Below are 12266 nucleotides of genomic sequence, written 5' to 3'. Positions count from 1 at the left end.
TTTGCTAGTTGGTGTAGCCTACCCATGCTCACTGTAACCTAGAATTAAGTGTTTACGCAACGGGTACAAGCGATAACGTTAAACAACGAGGCAGTTTCGTAATAATTAATAGAGTGTCGTCTGTGGTATTTTGATCCTGAAAAGTTACGGATAGTTTTATAATACCAACTAGATTATATACGATATTGTTCCAAGTTTTCATCCGTCACGATGTCTACGATTGAAAATGATAAAGTTCAACTGGCTGCAAAGTCAATTTAGTCCCTTCTTTCGATACTATTTTGTTGTTGTTTTTTCAACGCTGAGGAATAGCCTTTGATCATGTGATTACTGATCGACAGCGAAGAAACAAAACCAAAGTGTTGCTCTCGTAACACTTTAGCCGGCGAAGCCGGACAAAAGGTTGCTGCAACACTTCACGTTGCTCAGGCAACGTAGGTCTATTTTATTATGGAGTGATTCCTTCTCTATCAAATCAAGCTAAGGAACGATAAAAACCAACTACTTTTACAAGTTCTTATTATTCTTTAGGTTGTTTAGATAGTGAAGGAATCATTCCTTAATAAAAATCAAAAAGGTTCTTCTATTCCTATTCAGATAACACAAGTTAATATCAACCCTTAATGAACGTAGGAAGTGAGGAACGAATTGAAGCGCTTTCATTGCAGAACAGGGCTTGAGAATGGGGTCCTTTTTAGTCTCGTACAACGCTTAGACGTTTATCTAAATGCACTAATTATGGCCTTCTTCCGTACCTTCTATGAAGTAGCAAACCGGTGCTATTATTTTGCGTCCTGTTTTATTGTTTTGCCGTGGCCCAAAGCGGCTTTTGTGGCAATAAATTTATATCTATCTATGCCTTGGCAAGCAGAACCAGTGAGTGAAAACCCACTGGAGGAATCTTTCATATACTCAATCTTATTTCTAGAATAATTAACTTAAAAGAAATTCCATTTTGTTTTGGACACAATTATAAATTGAGAATGAGCGATAAACGGTTATGCAGCATGTTATAGATGCTTCAAAGCGTTGGTATTACCGTCTGAGTTCAGAAGTATTCACATTGTGTCTGTCTTTGAATCCACCTGAAAAATAACATGATTTATATCCTGCGTATTCGATTCGTACTACCTTCGAGCTAAAATAATCATCAAGAAGAACAAAGTGTTTGCTGCATTATACTTGGAAAATCAAATTGAAAAAAAAAAAAAATCAAGTTCCTTTAAAACAAACCTGTGTTACAATACTGCTAAAATTTGATTAACAAAACTGTGGATGCTAAGAGATGGCAATGCTATCAGGGACAAAAGTTTAGCAAAGGTTTTTTTCCCAGTAGATATCTCTGTAGAAAAGACAGGGTTGACTGTATGAACAGATTTGAATCTTTAGCTCCTTTTTGTGGGGAAATACAAACAAAGAAATAGGAGACGTCACGGAGACAAATAAAAGATGGAGCGTTCGTATCCCATCCCCTTCACGAATAGATACACAGTTTAAGTTCATTTAACGACTGTTTGGAAGGCAGATCTTTAATGTTTCGCTTGATCATTAGTGATCGATTTATATTGAAATATCCTTTTTAGGTGCTTGTTTATTCGTGGTACGCTTTTGCTGAGTATACAGCTCCAGCAAGATGGTTTGTTGTTATGAATTTCATAGTGCATGCTTTTATGTACACCTACTATGCCCTCCGGGCGTCTGGCTTCAGATTACCAAAATTTATTTCGATGGTGATTACTGCTGCACAACTCATTCAAATGGTAGTTGGATGCTCAGTCAATCTTTGGGCTTACCAGGTGAGAAATACTGTAACCTTATGAGTGTCATCCTACTTGGGGGGGAGGGGGTGAGGGGATACTAAACTAAGGAACACCTTAATGGTTCTATGTTAAAGTGAACAAAATCTTCGTTTGGCCATTTAAGTCGGGTTCACAATATTCAACATACTGCACAAATATACTGCATTCGCGTTAAGATAGCTATCGATGTGTTTTGCTATGTAATTAAAAGCTAGATGTGTTTGTTTAACTTTTGGTGATTGTGTCCCGATCACAACATAAATATATGTATATGCGATATCATATATTTTATTATAACTGATCTTCTATATACGACATTATACATCGTATAATATATTTTCGTATATATATTTATGCTGTGCTCAATTTGTAATCGAGATAGAGTTGCAGGAAAAAATATAGAGGAAAATACAAAATGTTTGTGATACCTTTGATGTTAAGAAAGAGTTGTTTTGTGAGGAAGAATTAGCAACAGTACTAAAAGGATTAAAAAAATAACAAGGCTCCAGGTGCTGATAGTGTGGTAAATGAGTTTCTTAAGTATGGCGGCTCTGAGGTTAGAAATAAGCTACTGAAGATGATGAGTATGATTTTTGAAAAAAAAGTACCTAGCAATTTTAGAAAAACATTGATCATACCACTCTACAAGAAAGGTGATAAGAGGGAATGTGGTAATTATCGAGGCATTAGTCTGGTCTCTGTAGGTAGTAAATTACTTAGTAATATGATACTTTTTAGACTGAGAGATGATGTAGACAAAGTTATAAGAGAAGAACAGTGTGGTTTTAGAAAAGGTATAGGATGTGTCGACCAAATTTTCACTCTTAAATTAGTAATTGAGAAGTGCCTGAGTTATCAAACACCTTTGCTTCACAATTTTATTGATTATGAGCAAGCGTTTGATTCTTTTGATAGAAGAGCTTTACAAAGGTTTTATCCTTCTATGGTATACCAGACAAATGCATTAAAGTGATTAGAGCTATGTACGAGAATAACACTGCTGTGGTTAAGATAGGAAGAAGTCAGCAGCTGGTTTCGTACTGAATCAGGAGTTAAGCAGGGCTGTGTTTCATCGCCGTTTATATGGATCATATTGATGGGTTTTTTATGGCACTTGGTATTAACCAAGTGACATATAGCAATCGTCAATTCTGTCGGTCTGTCGGTCCCGGTTTTGCTACTTTAGGCACTTCCAGGTAAGCTAGGACGATGGAATTTGGCAGGCGTATCAGGAACGGGACCAGCTTAAATTAGAAATAGTCGTTTTCCCAATTTGACCATCTGGGGGGGGGGAGTGGGGGGCCGGTTAATTCGAAAAGAATAGAAAAATTGAAGTATTTTTAACTTACGAACTGTTGATCAGATCTTAATGAAATTTGATATTTGGAAGGATATCGTAATTCTGAAAAATTAAAAAAAGAGGAATTTTTAACTTACGAACGGGTGATCGGATCTCAATGAAATTTGATATTTAGAAGGATATGGTGTCTTAGAGCTCTTATTTTAAATCCCGACCAGATCTGGTGACATCGGGGGGGGGGGGTGGAGTTGGGAGGGGAAACCTACAACTTGGAAAAAACTTAGAGTGGAGGGATCGGGATGAAACTTGGTGGGAATATTAAACACAAGTCCTAGATACATGATTGACATAACCGGAACGGATCCGCTGTCTTTGGGGTAGTTGGGGGGGGGGTGTAATTCTGAAAAATTAGAAAAAATGAGGTATTTTTAACTTACGAACGGGTGATCGGATCTCAATGAAATTTGATATTTAGAAGGATATCGTGTCTCAGAGCTCTTATTTTAAATCCCCACCGGATCTGGTGACATTGGGGGGGAGTTGGGAGGGGAAACCTAAAACTTTGAAAACACTTAGAGTGGAGGGATCGGGATGAAACTTGGTGGGAAAAATAAGCACAAGTCCTAGATACATGATTGGCATCCGGAACGGATCCGCTCTCTTTGGGGTAGTTGGGGGAGGGGTTAATTCTGAAAAATTAGAAAAAAGAGGTATTTTTAACTTACGAACGGGTGATCGGATCTTAATGAAATTTGATATTTAGAAGAATATCGTGTCGCAAAGCTCTTATTTTAAATCCTGACTGGATCTGGTGACATTGGGGGAAGTTTGGGGTGGGGAACCTAAAATCATGGAAAACGCTTAGATTGGAGGGATCGGGATGAAACTTGGTGAGAAAAATAAGAGCAGAAGTCTTACATACGTGATTTACATAATTGGAACGGATCCGCTCTATTGGGGGGGGGGGGCTAATTCTGAAAAATAAGAAAAAATTACGTATTTTTAACTTACGAAGGAGTGATCAGATCTTCATGCAACTTCATATTTAGAAGGACCTCGTGACTCAGATCTCTTATTTTAAATCTCAACCGGATCAAGTGTACTTGGATGGGGGGGGGCAGTTGGGGGGACCGGAAATCTTAGAAAATACTTAAAGCGGTAAGATCAAGATAAAACTGGATGGGAAGAATAGAAACCTGTCTAAGATACGTGAATGACATAATCGGACCGGATCTGCTCTCTTTGGTGGAATTGGGGGGGGGGGGTAATTTTGAAAATTGAGGTATTTGTAACTTACGAAAGGGTGACCAGATCTTAATGAAATTTGATGTTTAGAAGGATCTTGTGCTTTAAAGTTCTAATCTTAAATTCCTACCAGATCGTGTGACATTGGGGGGAGTTGGAGGGGGAAACCGGAATTCTTGGAAAACGTGAAAATTGGGGTATTTTTATCTTACGAATAGATGATCGGATCTTAATGAAATTTGATTTTTAGAAGGAATTCATGTCTCAGCTCTTATTTCAAATCCCAACCAGATCTTTTGACATTGGGGGGAGTTGGAGGGGGAAATCTTGGAAAAACACTTGGAGTGGAGGAATCGGGATGAAGCTTGGTTGATAGAATAAACAAATGTCCTTGATACGTGATTGACAGAATTGTACTGGATTCGCTATCTTTGGGTGAGTTGGGGGGAGGGGTTCAGTGATTTTGCGAGTTTGGTGCTTCTGGACGTGCTAGGACGATTAAAATTGGTAGGCGTGTCAGGGAGCTGAACAATTTGACTTGATAAAGTCGTTTTCCCAGATTCGACCATCTGGGGCTAAAGGGAGAGGAAAAATTAGAAAAAATTAGGTATTTATAACTTACGAGTGGGTGATCGGATCTTAATGAATTTTGATATTTAGAAGGACATCGTGACTCAGAGCTCTTATTTTAAATCCTGACCGGCATTAAGCCTCTTATTTTCCTTTCTAAATCAATCTATTGATTCATACAATTTTGTTAGAGCTCATACCATATGATCTCTTGGCTCTTAGCTCTTCTCGCCTCGTCAAAAGCGCCATATGAGCTCTTAGCTCTTGTTTTTCTAAGAAGCACAGGAAAGGCAATGGGAGACCACGGAATCAAATGGAGAGGAAAAACTCTCCTGGACTTAGATTATGCAAACGATTTAAGCATCCTAGATGAAAGTGTGACAAAATAAATATAATTTTATAGGTTCTGCGAGTTCAGGGTGCTGCAATAGGCTGGAAAATTAATGTTAAGAAGACTTAAGTCGCCAAGACTAGGAATAAGTGAAGATGAAAAAGGTGACGTTGGATAACGAAATGATTGATCAGGTCGTCAGCTTCACTTACCTTGGTTGTTTTATTAGTAAAGCCGGTGGGAGCAGTGATTATGTTTAAGTAGAATAGCCAAAGCTCATTTTGTTTTTTCACAGTTAAAATAGTTTGGAAGAATAGAAAGATGAGTGTGCAAACCAAGATTAGAAAATTGGAAGCTACAGTGATGACAGTTGTCAAGTATGGCTCTGAAGCATGGACGCTCCCGCCTCTGTGTCTTGGTTACAGTAAATCCATGGTATTTTTGTAAATCTTAGATTTAGAGCGGCTAAACCTAGGACAGGCCAAAGTAAAGTAGTCATTTCCTTGTATATTATTTCATTCCTGGATTTGCTCCAAGAATTATAGTTTTCGTTGACATTTATAGGCACGTATTGGCAAAAGCTCAATTTACACAACCAGCTTGCCGGAGTACCTAGCCGCTTCACTTGCTTACTTACTCAACTCTATTCTTTCCCTCCTCTCGTGGATGAAAACAGATGTAATCTAAGTGTGTCCCATAGTTAAAATTCATTGCTCATTCACCTCCTCACCATAACTGTCCCTTTGGCCTATTTGGACTGGAAAATATCCAAACTCAATGACATACTGCGATAAAAGCTCTTAATGATATCATTTACTAGCTTTCTCCGAATTTTAGCTAGTTTCTAGGACTGACCGGTAAAACTTTGGATTTGCCAGTGATCTGGCTTCTACTGTACTTTGCCAGTGATCTGGCTTCTACTGTACTTTGCCAGTGATCTGGCTTCTACTGTACTATATTCTTTAGCTCGCGTTATATGTTGAGTTGAATAAGTTAGATTACTAATGGTTATTCGCGAAGTAGAGATACTTTCTAGCTCACTTTGTAAAATAGTCAAGAAAATGATTAAGTAGCATACATTATATTAAAGATCGTACTATCTAATTTGTTTGTAGAGGTTGTAGCTTAGGATTACCAAGCTTGTAGGCCAAAATCAATGTTTTTAAAATGTAATTTATTAATTCGAGAAGCCTTTGTATTTATTGTTATATTGCATTACTAGCTATTTCAGTTTAATTAAAATAAAGCTATCTAGTCTAGTCAAGATAAACCGGGAGCCTGTTATCGAGCGAAAAAAGAAATATATTAATAAACAATTCTAACATTGCAATATGCAGGAAAGTAATAGTTATCAAATTTTTCAAGTCATTCCGCTACTTTGCCCTCAAGCCCCCTAATGTGCAAATATTTTGTTATTTCCCATGCATTTTTGCCATGTGTCGGTCTTATTTCAACCCGTGGACCTGTAAATTGAATCAACGCTGACGGAATCTAGAAACAAAGAAAAAAAAAAAAACAACATGGGAAATGTACAATTTGGACTACATATTTTGATATTAGGGGTGAAGTGTAGTTGAATTCCTTTCAAAATTTGTTACCTACAATTTTCCTACATATTATGAATTGTTTTCTTTTGAGAGCCAGAATTAGGGCTTTCAATAGCCCCAATTCTAGGGGCCAAAAAAGTGACATTTTGTGCTGTTATTTGCTACTTGTTATTAGAAATAAGGAGCGTCAACCAAAGCTTTATATTTTTGCCAAGGAGCATCAATTTGGGAGTTGGATGTTTAGTTAAAACTTGCTTTATGTAAGGAAGAACTTAGTTCTATTAGCTTTAGGGTCCCACGGAGTCTTAATGTGTCCCTGCTTATATTTATGTTCAATGAAGTCCATTTAGTTTAAAATAAAATACCAAACTCAAAGTTTACAAAACTGGTGCTTCTTTTGACGAGGTTTTGTCATATGTTAGTGAGCCGTTTCCGTATTGTAAAAATTATTATGCGTACCGGCAAGAGGAAGGGGACGGGGGATTCAAACATTTCATTCACCCGGAAGAAAAAAATTCTGTAGAAATTGCAAAGCTTTACAACATAAAAAAGTAGCACTTTGTTGTTAACGACATTTTTTACCTCATGTTTTTTTTTGTAGAGGGAGGCATTAGCTATCCCCCTGCCATTAACGCCTATGCTCAATTGTTAGTGACATCGTGATGTTGATTTTTTAATTATTTTTCTTGAGATACAGGACATTTTGTAAATTTCAGAAACCATTTGCAACATCCTAACACATGCACTTGGTAGAAAATGTGTTTACTGAAGATACAATATTCAAGTCATCGATATTTGACATAAGCTATTTAGTTATTGATTATATTAGTCTGACACAACTATTCTGTCTGAATCTGATTCTTGTTCAAAGATCAAAGCTCAAAGATAACGTATATCCGATGCGAAACCTTTTACCGTGGACTTGGATCATAAAAATTCTTATCGGAGTTTTCCCATTACCGGTTTTAACCACCTGTTTAAATAGACAAAAAATGAGACAAGGGACAATATCACTTGTCTTTCGTTTTTCAGTGTGTGCGACTTTCTTCAAAATAATATGAAAATTTTTTCTCTTGTGACGAAAAATTTGACAGAAAAATTTTTTCTGTCTGATTTTATTGACGAGTCGGTCTTGACAACTGTTAATTAAGGCAAACAAGTTGTTTTTTTTTTTACTGAAAGTAAGGAGCGATATTAAAACTTAAAGCGAACAGAAATTACTCCATGTATGAAAGGGGCTGTTCCCTCCTCAATGCCCCGCTCTTTACGCTAAAGTTTGACTCTTTCTTTCAGTTCTACTTTATAAAACAGTAAACAACTTTAGCGTAAAGAGCAGAGCGTTGAGGAGGGAACAGCCCCTTTCACGGACGGAGTAATTTCTGTTCGTTTTAAGTTTTAATGCTGCTCCTTACTTCAGTTAAAAAAATTGTTTTCTTTATTTAATTTCTGAACATTTTTGAATTAATGCTTGTTTTTTTGGCTCTCCGCACATGAATAATTAAAACGAAATTTGCGCATTAATTTTTTTTTTGCTAAATGGCTTTCTTTTTGTTTTGATAGGACGATTTTGAGAAAAGGGGGTGGGGAGGAGACTTAGTTGCCCTCCAATTTTTCGGTTATTTAAAAAGGCAACTAGAACTTTTAATTTTTAACGAACATTTTATTAGTAAAAAATATACGTAACTTACGAATTAACTTAGCCTACGTAACGAACTTCTATATTCGTATATTTTTATTATGTATATGGGGTGGTTTTCCCTCTCGTTAATATCTCGCTCTTTATACTAAAGCTTTAATTTTGCCCCAATTCTTTAAGAATGACCCCTGAATCACAAAGGCCGTAGAATAAATAGTTGAAATTACTAAAATACTTTAGCGTAAAGAGCGAGATATTTAGGAGGAGATGAACCCCTCATATGCGTAATAATCTCTGTTCGTTTTAAGTTTTAATGCTGCTCCTTACTTTCAGTTGAAAAAACTTTTTCATATTTATTTTTTCATTTTTTTATAATAATGCTAGAAAATCCTGCGCCCCCTTCACGAAATTTCTCTTCCCCATGACAAGTTACTCAAAAGGAAGATCCTCCCACGTAGCCCCCTCCCCTACACCTCCCCCAACCAAAAAATTCCCCTGAAAACGTCTTTACGCTTCCCAATAACCATTACTGTATGTAAATACTGGTCAAAGTTTGTAACTTGCAGCCCCTCCCCCGGGGACTGTGGGGGAGTAAGTCAGCCCCAAAGACATAGTTATTAGGTTTTTCGACTATGCTGAACAAAATGGCTATCTCAAAACATTGATCCGTTGACTTTGGAAAAAATGAGCGTGGGGGGCCTAGGTACCCTCAAATTTTTGGTCACTTAAAAAGGGCACTAGACCTTTTAATTTGTGTTATAATGAGCCCTCTCGTGACATTCATTGTCGCAAACAAGAAGTTTGCTTGGTCGCGATACCAAGTCTCGCGACTTGGTCGATACAATCACCCCCGGGGAAAAAACAACAACAAACAAACAAATAAACACGCACCCGTGATTGGTCTTCTGGCAAAAAATACTAAGTTTCACATTTTTGTAGATAGGAGCTTGAAACTTTTACAGTAGTGTTGTCTGATACTCTGAATGCGATGGTGTGATTTTTCGTTAAGATTCTATGACTTTTAGGGGGTGTTTTCTCCCATTTTCCAAAATATGGCAACGTTCCTCATGCTCGTAACTTTTCATGAATAAAACTAAATTTGATGAAACTTATGCATTTAAAATTAGACTAAAATTCGATTATGTTGATGTATCTATTATTATCAAAATTCCGATTTTTAGAGTTCACGGTCGCTTTAATTAATTTCCTTAATTTTGTCACAATCCCCATCTTTTTCCATATTGAATGAAATCATTCGAGTTTCGTATCATCTTAATATACTTGGTTTTATCTTGAAGTCTTTACTTGTGTATTATCCAGAACACACACAAGAAGTTTGCTCTGTTTCATCTGAAAGGGAACCGGTTTGTGTGTCTACAATTGGCTATAATTAGCTGATTCTTAGTGAGAAAAACTATGATGCAGGTATATTTTAATTAGAAAATTAAATAATATATATTTAAAATATAGAGGTGGTTAGGCATTTATTATAATTCTATCTGTTCGGCCTGCTTTCCATAATTCTTTATTGTAGTTTCCGTAATTTTGTTGACTAAAGTCTTATTTTGTCATCATATTTTGGTATATTTTATTATGATTGACCTAACTTCACTTCTTGAGTGTGTTCAGGATAATACGCAAGTACCTTAAAGTCTTTAAAATAGTGGTGTGGTCTAATCCGTGGTCGACAAAAGCTATTTCTGAGGTTCTCCAAACTATTCTAAAGTAAATATGTTATTGAATAATATTTCGAAGATATTATACAATATTTAAATTATCAAATGTTTCTGTAATGTTTGATCTTGAGCTTTCATTGTGGCCCGAGACAAGCTTCCAAATGCCTTCCATCATACACGAAAAGTTTGAAATGCTTGATTTAAATCTCAAAAGGTTGACACATGAAAGTATAAAATAATCAAATCTGTCTAAATGCTGTTCAACATTTTTCGACTTTTTAGTGTATAAAAAAAATACAATTAAATGACAAATATTGTTTCTTGGAAGTAAGTTTGTGATACAATCAATATTGTCCTTTTTTCTAATACCTAACGAAAGACAAATCAACCTCCAAAGTTAAAGTTTGCATATATCACTTTTTTCATTTCTCGATTTATGAACTTCTCCATATAAAACAGTTCGTGGTAACGAACTGTAGTAAGGAGCGACCCGGCTCAATGGTAACCGAAACTCTTGGAACTTTGATACCATTAGAAACCCGATTTATGAACTTCTCCATGTCAAACAGTCGTGGTAACGAACTGTAGTAAGGAGCGACCCGGCTCAATAGTAACCGAAACTCTAGGAGCTTTGATACCAATAGTTATATCAAAAGAATCGCATTTTTACGTGATTTTAAATATATAAGTTTCATCAAGTTTAGTCTTGCCCATCAAAAGTTACGAGCCTGAGAAAATTTGCTTAATTTTAGAAAATAGGGGGAAGCACCACATAAAACTCATAGAATCTTAACCAAAATCATACCATCAAATTCAGCGTAATAGAGAACCTTACTGTAGAAGTTTCAAGCTCCCATCTACAAAAATGCGGAAATTCTTTATTTTTTGCCAGAAGACAGATCACGGATGCGTGTTTATTTGTTTTTTTATGTGTTTTGTTTTTTGTTGTTTTTTTCCCCAGGGGAGATCGTATCGAAACAGTGGTCCTAGAATTTCGCAAGAGGACTCATCCTAACCGAAATTTTAAGTTCCAGTGCCCTTTTTAAGTGACAAAAAATTGGAGGGCACCTAGGCCCCCTTCCACGCTAATTTTTTTCCCAAAGTCACCGGATCAAAATTTTGAGATAGCCATTTTGTTCAGCATAGTCGAAAAACCTGATAATTATTTGTTTCGTGACGACTTAATCCCCCAGAGTCCCCGGGGGAGGGGCTGCAAGTTACAAACTTTGACCATTGTTTACATATAGTAATGGTTATTGGGAAGTGTACAGACGTTTTCAGGGGGACTTTTTACGTTGAGGGGGAGAGGGTGGTCGGAGGAGGGGGCTATGTGGGAGGATCATTCTATAGAGGAATTAATCATGAAGGAAGAGAATTTCCTTGAAGATGTTCTAGCATTATTAAAAAAAAACAATGAGAAAATAAATAAAAAAAAGTTCTCCAACAGGAAGTAAAGAGCAGCATTAAAACCTAAAACGAACAGAAATTATTACTTATAGAAAAGGTTTTGTCTCCTCCACAATACCTCGCTCTTTACGCTAAAGTATTTTTAGTAATTTCAACTATTTATTCTACGGCCTTTGTGATTCAAGGGTCATTCTTCAAGAATTGGGAAAAAATTTAACCTTTAGTGTAAAGAGCGAGGTATTGACGAGGGGGGCGAACCCCCCTCAAATACGTAGTAAAAATATACAAAGAAAGAAGTTCGTTTCGTAAGTTAATTCGTAAGTTACTTATATTTATTTAAAATAAAAACGTTCGTAAAAAATAAAAAGTGCTAGTTGCCTTTTTAAGTACCCAAAATTTGGAGGGTAACTAGGCCTCCTCTCCCATCCCCCCCTTTTTTTAAAAATCGTTCGATCAAAACTATGAGAAAGCCATTTAGCAAAAAAAAATTATTAATATACAAATTCGTTTTAATTATTCATGTGCGTTGAGCCAAAATCAAAACATGCATTAATTCAAAAACGTTTAGAAATTGAATAAAAAAACAAGTTTTGCAACTGCAAGTAAGGAGCGACATTAAAACTTAAAACGAACAGAAATTATTCCGTATATGAAAAGGGTTGTACCCTCCTCAACGCCTCGCTCTTTACGCCAAAGTTTTTTATTGTTATAAAAAGTTGAGTTGTGAGAAAGAGTCAAACTTTAGCGTAAAGAGC

General features: G+C 36.3%; 1 protein-coding gene across 3 annotated transcripts in view; it reads left to right on the top strand.

Moving 5' to 3' along the window:
- Positions 1-12266, top strand: part of LOC136031971 (very long chain fatty acid elongase 6-like) — a 51136-nt gene that overhangs the window by 32669 nt on the left and 6201 nt on the right. For all 3 annotated transcript variants that reach the window (XM_065711998.1, XM_065711997.1, XM_065711996.1), the window contains exon 4: positions 1584-1796. In XM_065711998.1, the coding sequence (XP_065568070.1) occupies positions 1584-1796 (213 nt within the window). The remainder of the gene's footprint in view (positions 1-1583; positions 1797-12266) is intronic.

Source organism: Artemia franciscana, chromosome 10, assembly GCF_032884065.1.
Source record: "Artemia franciscana chromosome 10, ASM3288406v1, whole genome shotgun sequence".
NCBI lineage: Eukaryota > Metazoa > Arthropoda > Branchiopoda > Anostraca > Artemiidae > Artemia > Artemia franciscana.
The sequence above is the reverse complement of the archived record's forward strand: the minus strand, read 5'-3'. Positions and strand labels throughout refer to the sequence as shown.